At 34.4% G+C, this 17,821-nt stretch overlaps 1 protein-coding gene across 3 annotated transcripts in view; it reads right to left on the reverse strand.

Moving 5' to 3' along the window:
• TET2 (tet methylcytosine dioxygenase 2) overlaps positions 1–17,821 on the reverse strand; it is a 125,721-nt gene that overhangs the window by 5,920 nt on the left and 101,980 nt on the right. For 2 of the 3 annotated variants that reach the window (XR_002122811.1, XM_019633238.1), the window contains 3 exons: positions 13,267–13,417; positions 11,426–11,515; positions 1,645–1,782 (listed from right to left, as the gene is read on the reverse strand). Coding sequence is in view for 2 of the 3 variants with exons in the window: in XM_019633238.1 (XP_019488783.1) it covers positions 1,645–1,782; positions 11,426–11,515; positions 13,267–13,417 (379 nt within the window). In the remaining variant the exon portion in view is untranslated. Of the gene's footprint in view, positions 1–1,644; positions 1,783–11,425; positions 11,516–13,266; positions 13,418–17,821 lie in introns of those variants that run through there. The other variant, XM_019633239.1, reaches the window with a different exon arrangement.

The following is a 17,821-nucleotide window of genomic DNA, read 5'->3' on the forward strand; positions in this document are numbered from 1 at the left end:
AGAGAAAGAGAAAGAGAAAGAGAAAGAGAAAGAGAAAATCAGGAATTGTTGCCTGTGGTGACTGTTCTTCACATACATTCTGACTCTAAGGGAAGAAGCAACAGTCCTACCAAAATGAAGCAATCTCTGACTTTTCACTCTTGAGGAATAGATGTGATAGATGTGAAGGCCCTTCAGAAAGAGGCTAGAACTTTGTTCTACCAAGTGGCTCCCTCTGTTTTGGGTAACATCACTTTTGCCTCATCTCATATTATTGTATATGAAGAAATTTCAAATCTTTCCTCACATCTGACTCCTAACTCTCCTTCACTGTGTTTCAGAAATTTCCACAACATACCAAAGTGAAATCTAAATAATGTAAAATTGAAGATTTGGTTGATATGTTGAATATGTAACTTAACACTGTTTCTATCTTCCTTTTCTCACCTCTGTACTGTTAAATCTAACTTATTGTTTCTCTTCTATCTCATTTCTTTTCTGAGCTATCACTACATACAAGTGGATACTCTGAAAAGGAAAAAAAAAAGCTACTTCCGTTGCTTTGATAATTTAATGGTACTCTTTACCTTTTATTTGCCACAATCATATTGATTTTGATGAAATGTTACTTGTTGGTTTTAAAACACTAGCTTTTGTATTTAGTGTTTTTGATTAGTGGAGAAAATATGACCATGGTTATTTAAAACCCAAGGTAATATAAAATCATTGGAAGATATTCTTGCAAGGAATGTGATCATGATTATAACAGACTTGCCTTTATAAATAAGTTCAATACAAGATGGTATTAAAAATGTTATTCACTCCCTACACATAAAAGTCTTCCAAATCCATGTCTCCAAGTACTTGGCACCTTTTCCCATGTGTATTTATCCCTATTCAATTTTTAATCTAGTGCTTCTTTCCACATGACCCATCAGAGGCCAATTCCCATTCATTCAAAACACCTTCCTCTTCCTCTGCCCCCTCTCCGTCCCCTTGCTGGAATGAAGCTTATCTTCAGGACCTACTATAGCTTCACCTTTTTCTTCTATACTTCCCAGAAGCTAGCAGAGCCTCCTAATAATAAGCAAGCGCTCAATGCATGATTAGTGATGATTTTAGATATGGCGGGTGATAAGCCTTGTATTTGTTCTCTTAGATCAGAAATCAGCAATCTGCGGCCTGTGGCCAATCTGCCTCACAGCCTATTTTTGTATGACCAGTGAACTAAGAATGGTGTTTTGCATTTTTACAGGATTTTTAAATTAAAAAAAGCCCCAAACAAAGAGGATTTTGTGAATTTGACCTCAAAGGGCAAGGGAAGTAAAAGCTAAAATAAATGGACTATATCAAACTAAAAAGCTTCTGCACAGCAAAAGAAACCATCAACAAAACAAAGAGGCAACCATCGGAACAGGAGAAGATATTTGCAAACAATGCCTACGATAAGGAGCTAATATCCAAAATATATAAGGAGCTTATACAACTCAATAACAACAATAAAAAACAAACAATACAATTAAAAAAAAGGCTAATATCCAAAATATATAAAGGACTCATACACTCAACTACAAAACAACCAAACAATCCAATTAAAAAATGTTCACTTCCAGCCCTCCAGTCTGTGATAGGACTTGCTGCTAGCCTGTCCTCGGCCCCACTCACCAATGTGCTGCCATTCTGCATGTTGTGCAAGTCTCTATGCGCATGAGCACAGAAGTCCAAACACGCAGTGACCCCTGAGAATGGACGGCCTTCCTTCAGACCCAGGCGGCACTCTGGTGCTCTGTGTTCATATTCAATCTGAAAAACAAAAGTGTGTGTGTGAGTGGGGACGTACGTAGTCATTTCAAATTCTTAGGTATACATTTGACAAAAAAAAGTACAAGACCTGTGCACTGAACAGGTCAAAAAGATGCCTCACTATTTAGACTAAAAGAACTTTTAGAAACGTTGCCTATTTTATATGCAAACACAAAATGATACAAAATAGAGCAAATACCTTGACATGGCAGTTTTTATTTTACAGTGTTATTGGGGCATAACTGACATGCATTAAGCAGAATATATTTGAAGTATACTTTTGATGAATTTTGATGTATTTATACATGAAACCATAATAAACTATAATACATATCCCTCACGCCCAAAAGTTTCCTCATGACTCTTTGTAAGTTATGCCTCCCCTTTGTTTTCAGGCAACTACTGATCTGCTTTCTGTCACTACTGATTAGTTGCAGTTTCTAGAATTTTATATAAATGGATCCATTTGGAGTTAATTTTTATTTATAGTATGAGGTTAACAGTCAAGGTTAATTTTTTTCTGTATACTTCTCCAACTGTTCAAATACCAATGGATAAAAAGATTATCCGGGCCAGCCAACTGGCGCGTTGGTTAAGAGCTGCCTTGAGACGCCAGAGGGCCCCGGTTCGGATCCCACATATGGGGGCCAGTGACACTGCCCTCCACAGCTAAGATGCTGAACAACAGCTCAACCTGGAGCTGGGATGCCGTGAGTTGCCGGCGACAGCATAGGCTGCGGCCACTGCTGCAGTGGGTTGCCATGGGCTACCGTGTGTAGCCAGCAGCCAGCATGAGCAGCCAGCAGCCGCTGTGAGTCCAGAAGCCGGCGACTGATCTGCCTCACCTGGGAAGAGCGCAATGATGGTACCAACTTGGGCCAGTGAAGCAACATCCTCCACAACTAGACTGAAGAACAAAACGACAGCAACTTGTCTGTTCCCCTTCCCCCAATTCCCCAACACTGTTCCCATCCCCCCAATTCCCCAATAAAAATCTTAAAAAGAAAAAAAAAGATTATCCTTTCCCCATTGAATTACCTTTGCTGAAAATTAACTGACCATCCATGTTGGATCTATTTCTGGATGCTCTATTCTGATTTTTGGTATAAAATAGTGTGTGTGTGTGTGTGTGTGTGTGTGTGTGTGTGTGTGTGTGTGTACGTACACCAATACCAACTGTCTTGATTACTAAATGTAGATTTTTAGTAAATCTTGAAATCAGGCAGTATAAATCTTCAAATTATGCTTTTATTTTAAAAAATTATTTGGCCATCTAGGTCCTTCACATTTCTCTCTCTGTATTTTAGAATCACCTTGTCAATGTCTTCAAGACACCTGGTGAGATTTTGATAGGTCATGTATTGAATTCATTGATTAATTTGGGGACAATTGGCATCTTAATGTTGTCCTTGTGATCCGTGAACATGATCTTCTATAATTTCTCTCAGATATGTTTTGTAGTTTTCAACGTACCATTCTTCTACATTTTTGGGAAATGTATGCCTGAGGACTTCATATTTTTTATGCTATTTTAATCGCTATTGGTTTCCATTTCAGTTTTTAATAGTTCATTGCTAGTATTAGAAATATAATTGAATTTTGTGTTTTTCAACTTTGCTAAACCATTTATTCTAGAGGTTTTTTGGTAGATTCTTTGGGACTTGCTATGTAGACAAGTATGTTGTCTGCAAATAAGCACACTTTTATGTCTTCCTATCCAATCTGTATTCTTTTTCTTTCTCTGGCCTATTTCACTGTCTAAAATTTTTAGATGTTAAATAGAAGTGAGAATGAGGTCCTTATCTTGTTCCTAATCTTAGGGGTAAAGTGTTCAGTCTCTCACCATTAAACATGATGTTAGCTTTAGGTTTTTTATCTATACCTTTTATCAGACTGAGAAAGTTCCCTTCTATGGATGTTGAATTTTGTGAAATGTTTTTTCCTCTATCTGTTGAGATAATCATATTTTCCTTGTTATGTCAGTTAATATGGTGAATGATATTAATTGATTTTTGAATGTTAAATGAACCAAGCATTTCTAAAATAAACTCCATTTGGTAGTGATGTATTATTCCCTTCAAACATTGTCAAATCTAATTTGCTAAAATTTGTTAAGAACTTTCACATCAATATTTATGAAGAATGTTGGACTGTAGTTTTATTTCTCTTTAATGCCTTTGTCTGGTTCTAGTATCAGAATGTTTCTAGCCTCATAAAATGAGTTGGGATGTATTTACTCCTTTTCTATTTTCTAGAAGACTTTCCAGTGAATTGTTATTATTTCTTCCTTAATTAATGGGTCAAATTTGGAAGGGAAATTATCTGGGCTTGGAGTTTTTTTTTTTTTCAGGAAAGTTTTAACTACAAATTCAATTTCTTAATAGATAAAGGATTATTCGTGGTATTTGATTTTTTGTTAGTAAGCTTTGGTAATTGTTTTTTAAGAACTTTGCCCATTTCAGTTAAGTTGTTGCATTTGTTGGCATAAAGTTTTAATAACATGTCTTTATTCTTTCAATGTCTGTAGGATCTGTAGTGATGTCTCATCTCTAATTCTTGATATTGGCAATTTATACGTCTTTTTTTTTTCTGATTTAATTGACTCAAAGTACCAGCTTTTGGTTTCTCTTATTTATTCTCTTCTTCTTTGTATTCTAGTTCATTGATTGCTGTTCTTTTCTTTAGTTTTTTTCCTTCCTTTTAACTTTTAGGGCTAAAACTGCTCTCCTTTTCTTAGGGTAGAAGCATAAAGCACTGACTTGGGACTTTATATTTTTCTAATGTAAGTGTTTAATGCTATAAGTGTCTCTCTAAGCAAGGCTTTATAGCTGCATCCCTCAAATTTCAATGTCATGTCTTAATATTCATTCAGTTTGAAATACTTTCTAATTTCCCTTGTAATTTATTCTTTGCTCCATAGATCATTTAGAAATATGTTGCTCAGTTTTCAGTATTTAGAGATTTTTGTAAGTATCTTTCTGGTAAAGATTTTTAATTTAATTGGATTTAATGTAGTGGCTGCTTGCTTTATGGTTTACAGTATATTTACAGTGTACTCTTGAACTTATCACAAACTACATCCACGTAATATACCACTCCATATATAAGAACCTTACAACAGTATAGTCTCCCTAATCCACAGTTTCACTTTCCGCAGTTTCAGTTACCCACAGTTGACCATGGTCCAAAAATATTAAATGAAAAATTCCAGAAATAAACAATTTATAAGTTTTAAATTGCACACCATTCTGAATAGTGTGATGAAATCTCACACTGGTCTGCTCAGTCTCACTTGGGACATAAATTATCCCTTTGTCCAGCATCTCCAGCTGTATGCACTCCCCTACCTGCCCATCAGTCTATTAGTAGTTGTCTTGCTATCAGATCAACTGTCATAGTACCCAGTGTTTGTATTAAAGTAATACTTATTTTACTTAATAATGACCCCAAAACACAAGACTAGTGATGTTGACAATTTGGAAATGCCAAAGAGAAGGTGTAAAGTGCTCTCTTTGAATGAAAAGGTGAGTATGGGGCAATAAGATATTTTGAGAGAAAGAGACCACATTCATGTAACTTTTATTAGAGTATATAGTTATAATTGTTCTATTTTATTAGATATTCTTAATCTTTTACAATGTGTAATTTATAAATTAAATTTTATCATAGGTATGTATGTAGGAAAAAACAGTATATATAGGGTTCAGTGCTATCCACTATTTCAGGTACCCTATGGGGATATTAGAATGAATCTCCAATAAATAAGGGTGTGGGGGAACTACTATACTTAGAAATTCAAAGCCTCTGTGCTACTTCTACATGTTATAAACATCAAGCTACATGGATAATATATTTTTAATTAGCAAATTATCTTTTGAAGAAAACTTTAAAATAAGGAAAAAATTGTTTTATTCACATATTTACTATTTATACTTTTTATTCCTTTTTGTCAATCCAGATTTCTATCTGGTATCGTTTTCTACCAGAGGGCTTCCTTTAACATTTTTGAAGTGTTAGTCTTCTGGTGGTAAATTATTATTTTAGCTTTCTTTTCCCAGTGTGTCCATATCTTTATTTTAATTTTTTTGACAGTTTCACTTCTTTTTTTATTAGTTTCAGGTGTATAAAACAAGATCATGATTAGACATTTACATGCCTCACAATCGCAAAGTGATATAATCCAAGAAGTCTACTAAACATCTGATACCATACATAGCTATTAAATACCACTGACTATACTCCTTATGCTGTACTTTACATCCCATGATTATATATATATATACGCACACACACACACACACAGTAATACCTCAGTTTGCGAGCATAATTTGTTCCACAAACAAACTATTTGTATTGCAATACATTGCTCATTTACCAAGTTAAAATGTATTTATTAGGTTGTATTTATTAGTTATAGCTATAACTTTGCACCAACCTAATAGAAATGTTTGCTCATCTTGCGGAGCACTCGCAATCCAAGGTTTTACTGTGTGTATGTGTGTGTGTGCGCATGTGTGTGTGGGGTCTAAAAACTGGGTGCATCTTATACAGTGGTTGTATGAGCACAAAAAGAAGTGTGAAAAAAGCAGGAAATTAAAGTAAAAAAAAATCTACAACCACTGTATAAGACACCCAGTTTTTAGACCCCAAATTTTTCAAAAAAGGGTGTGTCTTATACATAGGGAAATACGGTATATAGTTATAGTTATATACATAGTTATAGCTATAGCTGACATTAAATATTTTATATTAGTTTCAAGTGTGCAGTACAGTTGTTAGGCATCTATATAATTTATGAAGTGATCCCCAATTATTTTAGCTTTTGTCTGAAAAAACAATCTTTATTTTTCCTTTATTTTTGAAAGTTGTTTTTACTGGTTTTCTAGGTTGACAGTTTTTTATTTCCTTTCAGTACTTTAAAGATATTGCTCCTTTATCTCCTTTCTTGCATTTTTCTGTCATGAAGTCTCCTGTGATTATCATTTTCCTCATTATACGTAATGTCTTCTTTTTCTCCATTTTTCACATTTTTCTCTTTATTATTGACTTTAAGCAAATTGATTTTAATGTACCTTTTATGTAGTTTTCTTTATGTCTCTCTCCTCTGCCCCCCCTCTACCCCCAATTAGAGGCTGAGCTTCTGGAATCAGTGAGTTTATAGTTTTAAATGAATTTGAAAAAAATTCAGCTGTTATTTCTTTAAATATTTTTATGTCCCCTACCTCCTCCTGGGAGTCTAATTACACATACATTAATGTAATAACTAGTGTAATCAATAATAGGTCATTGATCTATTCATTTTTTTTCCAGTTTTGTCTTTCCTCTTTATTTCACATTAGAACATTTCTACTGCGATGTATTCCAGTTCATTAATCTGCTGCGGACCCCATTTAGTGTATTTTTTTTATCCAGACATCATATATTATTTTTCATCTCTAGAAGTTTAATGTGGGTCTTTTTGATATCTTCTTAGGTTTCTTTATCATGCTCATAACTTTCTCTGTTGTCTTAGGCAAATGTAATATATGTAACAATAGCTATTTTAATGTCCTTATCTACATAGTCTATCTACGTCATTTCTGGAATTATTTCTATTGATTGCTTCCCCATCCTTCCCATTATGGCTCACATTTTCTTGTTTCTTTGTATCTTTGGTAATATATGATGGGATGCTAAGTATTAAAATTTTTACCTTGTTTTGGGGTTTTATTTTAAGTCTTTTCTCTGGCATTACGATCTTGTGCTTCTTCTTCTTCTAAATATAAAAATAATTGTTTCATATGTTTCGGTGGTTTTTTTTAAACGTGTAAATCCAGTCCATCTTAACTCATCATGGCTAGAAGCTGAATTCACAATATGATACTGTTTTTGATGGCTTGACTATCATTTACCACAGGGTTCACATAGCATATCTGTATAATGAAACATGTAACACTCTGGCCAAAGGAAAGTGAAGGTGTGTGGCTTGTGACTGTTTAGTTGTCTGGCTTGTGACTGTTTAGTTTATGCTGTGGTGTAGTTAGCATCATTTGTTCCTTGAATAAAAATGTATAGAAAATCTAGTTGATCATTAGACAGACTTATGCCACATCATAAGTAATATCATGCAGGGGTTTGTGAAATGAATTACTGAAAATCTATATGTTTGGAAGACAACTCCAAGTGCATGGCTTTCTGATAATGTAAAGCTGTGCTGTTCAATAGGGTATCCAGTAGCCACCTGTGTCTATTTAAATGTAAATTAATTAAAATAAAAATTCATTAATCCAGTTGCACTAGCCACATATCAAGTGTTCAATAACCACATGTGGCTAGCAGCTTTTGTACTGAACAGCGTAGACAGAGAATATTTCCATTGTTATAGAAAGCTCTCTTGGATAGCACTGGTCAATAATGTTGTCGCTACAGTCTACGGCCATACAAACCTGAAAGCACCCCAACTTGTCTGATCTTGGAAGCTAAGCAGAGTCAGGTCTGGTTAGTACTTGGATGGGAGTTAAAATGTCATTTCTACATAATATGATGAAAGCATACGATTTTGTGATCTGAACCTGCTAGTTCAGGTCTAAAGTTTAATGGTAAGACAACCATAGAAAAGACAGAGTAAATATAAGTCTACTGGGTAGATATAAAGAAAGAATATTTAATTGAGAAAACCTATGTTCTAATTCCGTGGAGTTGACAGAAGAAATGCTGTGAAGACTCAATGAAGCTTAACTTTAGAAATAAGACTTTAAGAAATCAAGGAAGAAAGCAAGGAAGCACATTCAGATCTGAGAAATACAGATCATATATTCAGTTGGAGGAGGCAAAGATCAAATGGTAGGTTTTGACAGTATCCAGAACCTCAAAAGTTCTTCCCATATACTATGCAGAAAGATAACATGGCTGTTTTGTTTTGTTTTATCTCTAGACCATACTAAGACATATAGATGAACATTAACAATAGTACCTACCATGCAATAAAAAATACTTTACTCATTCACAGCCATTAATTGATTTAATTTATATAGATATTACATCTATTTTTTATGTATGAATGCATGTAGTATTTAAATTTTATTTTGTGGCAAGAACGCTTAACATGAGATCCACCCTCTTAACAAAAGATTTAATGTACACTACATTATTGTTGACTATAGGTATACATGCTCATATCTCTAAAGCTTATTCATCTTGTTTAACTGAAACTTTATGCCCATTGATTAGGACATCTATACATTTATTCATGTATAAATATTGAAGCACATCTCAGGTTATGCCTAATCATCTTATTGTAACTTAAAAATTTTGAGTACCTTCATATTTTGAGTGCTCCAGTTTGACGAAATGCATAAAATATGCAAAAGAAAATGTAATAGGGTAGAATATAAATACTTAGAAAACTAGGTGTGTATGAGACAGTCTATAATGACAATCACAAAAGTAAAAAGAATATTAATGCTTTATTACTCTCTCCCTTTCCCCAGTTAAAGCCATTTGATTACTCGTGCTACGAAACAATTCATTCAACAGAAAACGGCCAAACTTGGAATCTAACAACATAGACTCAATTTTTATAGCTTGATTTATTGTGTTCTCACCCAGAATTATTTTTTAATAGTTCCAAAGCCTCACTTGTTCTTTTCTGTGATACTGAGTAAAATAGGTAAGTTTGTAAAATGAAAGTTTTAATCCCACTATTATTAACAGCATTTAAAATAGTTCTCATAAACAGTCACATACATCTCTAAAAACCTAAGCTGTGAAACAAAACAACTTATAAACAGACCATCATTATTAAATTTGCTTCCACTAAAAACAAAACAAAACAAAAACCAAAAAACAACTGAGTTGAGGTTTAAGGAAAGTGTTAAAGTCCACAATGGAAACAAGAGTAGCTAAATCATTAATTGGGATCCATCCTGTTGTCTCTGCTATGCAAACTAATCTAATCCCATTAGTCTTCAATGCTAAGTAAATGTTTGCCAAATGTTCTACCACCCTTCATACTTCCCCACATCCCTTTCTGCTTTGTACTCTGCTCCATATCCTCTCATCACCTCCAGCTTTTCTCCATCTGTCTCCCTCTGTCCCTTAAATCTTTAACCTCTCCTGCTCCACTGCTCCTACTCCTAGCTCTTCACTGGTTTCTCTTCCTCCACTCACCCCTGCAATGTTGCTGTTTTCTGGAATCCCATCACTATCATTAGCCCCTTCTCTTTGGAATCTCCACTTTGAGAAATGGCATTCACTCCTATGTATTTAACTTCAACTACTTCCTGCATTTTTGATACCTTCCAAATCTACAGTGGATTGTTCTCTTGATTTTCCATCAAAATATCCTATGTAAAATCTAGCATGTCCAAAATGAGATTTATCATTTTCCACTTCTCTCCCCCAAACACTTCCTCACTGACGCCTGATACTAGTTAATAGGACCACCTGTCCAATCCAGAAATTTGGTGGATCTTCAAATTCTCTTTTGTTCATCCTCAAATCCAACTGGTCGCTAAGTTCTGTAAGTTCTACCTCAAATATTTCACATAATTACACACTTCCTTTTCTTTATCACTACTGCCATCTCTTTAATTTAGAACCTTAACATCTATGCCCAATGGTTGTAATAGCTTACTTCTGTAATTTAATGTTACACTAATCTAAGTTATATTTCATTTATTTGGCTAGTTGAGTGGCCTTTTTAAAAATTAAATCACTTCACCCTCCCCAACCTTCAACACACACTTAACACACCCAATGGTAGCTTTCTTACCTACAGGATAAAGTTCAAAGATCTTTATGTGACCTAGGAGGACACTCTGACCTTACATCTGTATTCTACCTTCAGGGAGAAACTTTGTTTCTTCAGAAATGTGTGCATACCTCTATCCCAGCTGTTTTCACATTATTCTGTAATTGCTATTTTACTTACCTGTGTCTCCTATAAAGAAGGAATTCCTTAAAGGCAGAAAGCCTACATTGCTCATCTTTATGTCCACAGTGGCTAAACACAGCGTCTGCTTTATAACAGATTTTCATTTAATGCTTTTGTTGTAGATATTATTGAAACAGGAAAGACTTTATAGTCTTTTGCCTCCTTCATGAGCATTTCTGAATAAATCACATAGCTTTCTAAATAGGTACAGTCTAGAACACACACATAAACTAGGAAAAAATGTTTTTGCTTGGTTCATGGAGCCAAGGCCAAAAAAGAAAAAGAAAAAAGATCTAGCAAAATGTGGCATATCTGGACACATATGCATACATTTACAAAGTAGTATACCCATAGCTTTATATGTATAGGTTTTCTATGAAAACAGTTATGAGGTATTTAGAACCTATAGCTTGGGTCACATAATTTTAATTAATCACCAATGTCTGCTTATGGAGACAAAATTATTTGTATGAAAGCAAGTTTAGTAGATGCTGTGAGCCTTAAAAGCTCATAATATTTACATAATAAAAGACCAAAAATATGCTCTTTTGATGGTGTAATTTTTGTTTACCAGAAACAAGACTGCAGTGGCTTCAACAATTAGAAAGAGGAAAAGTTAGAAAAATAAAGGAAAATCTTTGCTTCAAAAATATTTGTGGAGGTAGGTAGGTAGGTAGGTCATCAATGAGTAAATAATTCCAATCATTGTCAATAATTATTTAAGCTTACCTGATTATTATATGCATCGGGTGCAAGTTTCTTGTATGTTGGTGCCATAAGAGTGGACAAGTTTTGTAAATGAGACTCCAGTTTTTCTTCCTGTAAAAAATGAATAATTCTACGTATTAAATTCTAAATCCATTCTCTCTACATATGAGAGAAGCTATCAGGTTCCCTCCTCCCTTCCACCCCAGTCCCCATATCTTAGCTCCAAATAATTCTATACTGTCTTATCAAATAACTAAAGCATCTTAACATGACTGTTTCTAAGTGAAAGTGTAGGCCATAGATTACCTATTTTGTGTTATTAAATATCTAGCTCTTTGGTATTTTCATAAGATTAATCAACTTTCCACTTTGCATGCAGATATCTGGCATTTTATAAATATAATCCTGTGCTGGTGGTAGGGTTAGGAGAATGAAGCCATATGGTCTTTATCCATATCAAATATGGATAAAGTTTTCAGAACCAGAATGTGGTATATATGAAGAATTTTGCAAAGTTTACTTGAAAAGAGAAATGTTCAGTTACTCCCTTCCCCCCACAAAGAACAGATTTTCAAAGTAATCCGCTTTTTAAAATTGTAGGTGATAATATTCAGTTGTTCCATTCATTTTTCTTTAAATATTTTGGGAGATGGAACCACTTGGCAGAGATGTACTTGTGCACATTGTAGAAGGTGAGGAGGCTTCTGAGCAGAGCTCTCCTACCTTAGTGAGGGAGGGTGTTACTAACCTTTCCCTGGATTTGTTTTACATGAACTCTGGCTACAGTGATAAACATTTATGAAATAGTGGTAACAAGGTCTCCAGTGTAGAAAATTAAAGTGGCTGACAGCATGCAAAATTGCTACTCTTTATTAAGCTTATTAAATATTCATGTTTTTTTCTTACAAAAAGAGGACATCTAGCACACTTAAGTAATAGTTTATTAAAAATATGATCCTATAAAAAATTATATCATGATTTCAAGAGCTTTTGCACTTTATTAAACTTCCAGTTACTATTATATTATAGTCACAAATAATAAAGTTAATAAATTTTTCATTTTGAAGGACATATCAATATTATAATATCCATAGTATAACTATATTTCAATTGCATTTAAAATTTGAAAGACAATTGTAAGGTTTACAGAGTCACTAAAAATTTGGTCATATCTAAATGCTAAATATACTGAGGTTTTCTGATTATTCAGTTAGAATACTCTAAAATAGATGCTATCCCAAAATTGTTAAATTTGATACCAACCAGTGATTTATATTTTGAGAAATACATATTCTTGAGAAAAGATAAAAAATTGAACTCAATGAAAATGAAGTCATTTATTTCAATTATACTTTTATATTAAGATCTAAATATGTTTCAGTTACTAGAATGCATTCACTATAGTAACTTTAAACTATCCAATCTTGTGGTGTGAAAATGGGACTAGAAATGTTCTTTTCTGAATGTGTTAGTCACAAACATAACTTCTCTATTATTCTGGTTCAAAGAATGAAAGTTTTAACACTGAAGTGTCAACGTTTAGTTTGAATACTGAAATGACAGCTGTTTAAAACTCTGGAATTAACATAAAAGGAATAAATATAAAAGTCCATAGGTATGAAGAGTTTATGTTGCTCAGATTTTCTCTATTACTTTGGCATAACACGGGTATTATCATGCTAACTTAATAAATTATTAGAATGTGTCTACAGTTTAGCAAAGATTTTGTTGATTCATCTCTGATATGAAATTCTTTGCTGATGAGTGGTGCATGTCATATTGTTCATCTGTGCTCATCAATTCTCATCATATAATCTCATCAATGAAAGATAAAGAGATGACACATCAGGAAGTAAACAAACCTCTTTTGGGTCATCCCCAAGCAGCTTAAATTTTCTTGGTATCTTGCTTCTGGCAAACTTACATCCATTGTAATACATGCTCCACGAACAACCAAAAGAAAAGGAGGCACCACAGGTCTCTGGGTCCAGCCCCTGACAGGCACAGGTTCTCCTGAGAAATCAAAGGAACAAGTTTATAGCTATGGATAACATTATCTAGGATACCAATCTCATAGTCCGGGTGTCTACATGCAAAAAATGAGTGCAAATTCGTTTTTCATGATGCCTAATCTAACCCAATATTAAGCTGTGCCATAACCGCATCAGAAAAGAATTATTTCAATTGACTTTAAAACACAATTTAAGCAAACTTTTTATTGTAGTACAATACACAGAAAAGTACACATAATTTTACAACTTGCAAATGCTCACAAATAAAATACCTGAGTAGCATCCGAACTAAGAAACAAAACATATACTTGTACCCCAGAATCTCCTCATGCTTCTTCCTTCCAGACATTGCCCCCTTAACAGTAACGCTATCAGAATAGTTTTGCCTATTTTGTTACATACACACACACACACACACACACACACACATACACACATAGCTTTGCCTATTTTACACTATATATAGGATACTACATACCTACTAAATATAGTGTGTATGTGTATGTATACATATGTAGGTATATATATATATAGTTTTGCCTATTAGCATAAAAATACTAGTATTATTATTTTAAATATATAGTATAAAAACAGGCAAAACTGTATATGTACATACACACATATACATGCACACACATGTATATGGAATTATATAGTAGAAGCTTATTTGTGTCTTGCTTCTTTTGTGCTGCATATGTTTGGAATATCCATAGATATTGCTGCATATGTTGTATTTTATTCATTAAGTACAATTTTCCATCATGTGAACATGCCACAAGTTAACTGTTCTACTATGGATGGGCTTTTGAGTGCTTTGTAGTTTTTGGCTAAAATATAGTATTGCAATTTTACAGGCGAAGTTAAATATATCCTAAGAGCAATAGCAGACAAGCAAAAAAACAAAACAAAAAACAAAAAACAAAAAAAAAACATGATAAAACAACCTATTAGGAGAACTGTATTTAGCAGGGGTTTTTTTCAGCTTTATTGAGGTATAATTGACAAAGTTGTAAGATATTTAAAGTGTACAAAATGATGATTTGATACATGTATGCATCATATAAAAGAATGCTTGCACTGAGTCAACACATCCATCACCTCACATATGTAACATTTTGTGTGTGTGGAAAGAACATTTAAGTTCTACTCTCTTAGGAAATTTCAAACATATAATAATATAAAGTGTTATCAATGATAGTCACCATGTTATACATTAGATCCTTAGACCTTATTCATTTTATAACTGAAAGATCGTATCATTTTATCAACTTTTCTCCATTTCCCCTGCTCCTCAGCCTCTTGCAACCACTTTTCTATTCTTTGTTTCTATGAGTTCAACATTTGTTTTTGTTTCTGATTCCACATATAAGTGATACCATGCAGTATTTGTTTTTCTCTGTCTGGCTTATTTCAGTGAGCATAAGGCCCCCAGGTTTGCCCATGTTGTCCAACCATCAGGATTTCCTTTTTAAAGGCTGAATATTTGCATGTGTGTAGTGTGTGTGTGTGTGTGTGTGTGTGTGTGTACACACGTGCACACGCAAATACCACATCTTCTTTACCCATTATCTGTTGATGGACACTTAGGTTGTATCCACACTTTGGCTATTCTAAATAATGCTGCAATGAACAATGGAGTGCAAATATCTCTTTAGGATAATGATTTTATTTCCTTTGGACATATACCCAGAAGTGAATTGCTGAATCCACACTGTTTTCTTCTATAGTGCCTATATCAGTTTACGTTTTTACCAACAGTGTACAAGGTTCCCTTTTCTCCACATTCTTGCCAGCATTTGTTATCTGTATTTTTTTTTGATAACAGATATCTTAACAAGTGTGAAGTGCTATTTCATTGTGGTTTTGATTTGCATCTCTCTGACGATTAGTGATGAGGAGCTCCTTTCATGTATCTGTTGGCCATTTGTATGTCTTGTATACAAAAATGTCTATTCAAGTCCTTTGCCCAAATTGGATTTTTGTTTTGTTTTTTGTTTTTTTGCCATTGAGTTCTTGTACATTATGGATATTAATCTCTTATTGGAAATGTGGTTTGCAAATATCTTCTTCCATTCCATAGGTTGTCTTTTTGTTTTGTTGATGGTTTCCTTTGCTGTGCAGAAGCTTTTTAGTTTGATGTGATCACACTTATTTAATTGGCTTTTGTTGCCTTAACTTTTGATGGCAAACCCAAAAATCATTGTCAAGACCAATGTCAAGAAGTTTATCCCTGAAGGGGTTCAAAACAGGCCTTCTCAAGATGTGCAACTTTGGCATGTGAATTATTTTGAAAGGCGATAAAGATCCTGTGGGCTCACAAAAAACTTTTACCACTCCCTTAAAAAAATTTAAATTAGGGACCTTGCCCATAATAAGAGTTATCACCAGAAATAATTTTTATGGCTTATATACACAGCAGGGCAAACTTCTAATTACTGAACATCTGTCTTATGGTCTGTTGTACAAATCATCTTCCTCCCTTCTGAAGCTCCAAGGTGACTTAACACTTAACCTTTCTGTCTTTGACTCTCTCATGTATGTGGGGTACAACTTTGTTATTTTCTCTTGTTAATCTGTCTCATGTCAATTTAATTATTAGACAAGCTAGAAGAATCTAGAAGAGTAGAGGACAGTTTCTTCTTCCCCCACACCTCCTATGCTTATTTCTGGGAGTTTTACAGTTTCACGTCATGTGTTCAAGACCATAATAATCCATTTTGAGTTGAATTTTGTGTATAGTATAATAGAGGGGTCCAGTTTCATTCTTTTGCATGTGATATCGAGTTTTCCCATCACTATCTACTGAAGGCACTATCCTTCCCCCACTGTATATTCTTGGCTTCTTTGTCAAAATTATTTGACCATATTTGTACATTTGCATATTTCTGGGCTCTGTATTCTGTTCTGTTGATCTATGTGTCTGTTTTGAGGCTAGCACCATACTGTTTTGATTATTAGAGCTTGATAATATAGTTTGAATTCAGGAAGTGTGATGACTCCGGCTTTGTTCTTCATTCTCAAGATTGCTTTGACTATTCAGGGTCTTTTTTAGTTCCACACAAATTTCAGGACTATTTTTTCTATTTCTGTGAAAAATGCCATAGAACATTTGATGAGGATTATACTGAATCTACAGATTTCTTTAAATAGTATGGGCATTTTAAGAATATTAATTTTTCCAAGCCATGAACACAGGCTGTTTTTCCATTTATTTGTGTCTTCTTCAATACCTTTTCATCAAAGAGTTAAGTTTTCAGCATGAACAGAGCAGAAACTCTCTAAATATGGTGACTGGGGAGTGCTACATATGGTTATGTCCAAAACCCATGTTCACAGAGCGTTCATAATGGGAGAGTTTTCAGTGCACAGATCTTTTACCTCCTTAGTTAAATTTATTCCTAGGTATTTTATTCCATTTTATGGTATTATAAACATATTGTTTTCTTAATTACTCCTTCTGTTAATTCATTGTTAGTGTATAAGAATACACATGACTTTTGTATATTGATATTGTAATATTGTATCCTGACACTTCTCTGAATTTGTTTACTATAAGTTTTGGGGTTTTTTTTTTAGATTTTATTGGGGAATTGGGGGAGGGGATCGAGGAAGGGGAACAGACAAGTTGCTGTCCTTTTGTTTTTCAGTCTAGTTGGGGAGGATGTCACTCCACTGGCTCATGTTGGTATTGTGATCATTGCACTCTTCCCGGGTGAGGCAGATAGGTTGCCAGCCATTGGATGGCCGTTCACTGTGGCTCACAGCAACTCACGCTGGCTGCTGGCCACTCAAGATAGCTCACAGCAGCCCACCAAAGCCCCACTGCAGCCTACACCAGTCGCCGGCGACTCACAGCAGCCGAGCTTCAGGTCAAGCTGTTGTTCGCCATCTTAGCTGTAGAGGGCGCAGCGTGGGACCTGAACCAGCGGACCTGCTGCTCAGAGCTCCAGCTCCCAAGCCAACTCTTAACCAATGAGCCACTCAGCCAGCCTTATTATAAGGTTTTTAAAGGTAGTTTTTAGGGTTTTCTATATACAGACAGTGCCAAAAAAATTATATACATTTTAAGAAAGGAAAACTGTATTGAAATTGTAATATTCAATATATACTCATAACAAAAGATGAATACAAGTCACGTTTGACTTCTGCAATTACAAGAGGTGCTCATAGTGTTTACCATCAGCATCCGGAAACATCTGTATCGCAAACTACTGCTTGAGCGACGCTGACCAAAGTGTCCGCTTGTATACTTTTTTTTTGGCACCCCCAGTATAATATCATGTCATCTGCCAATAGTAATGGTTTTACTTCTTCCTTTCTGATTTGTGTGCCTTTTATTTCCTTTTCTTGCCTGATTGCTCTGCCTAGGATTTCCAGTAGTATGTTGAATAAAAGTGGTGATTGT

The sequence above is a fragment of the Hipposideros armiger genome, unplaced genomic scaffold (assembly GCF_001890085.2).
Source record: "Hipposideros armiger isolate ML-2016 unplaced genomic scaffold, ASM189008v1 scaffold_1264, whole genome shotgun sequence".
Taxonomy (NCBI): Eukaryota; Metazoa; Chordata; class Mammalia; order Chiroptera; family Hipposideridae; genus Hipposideros; species Hipposideros armiger.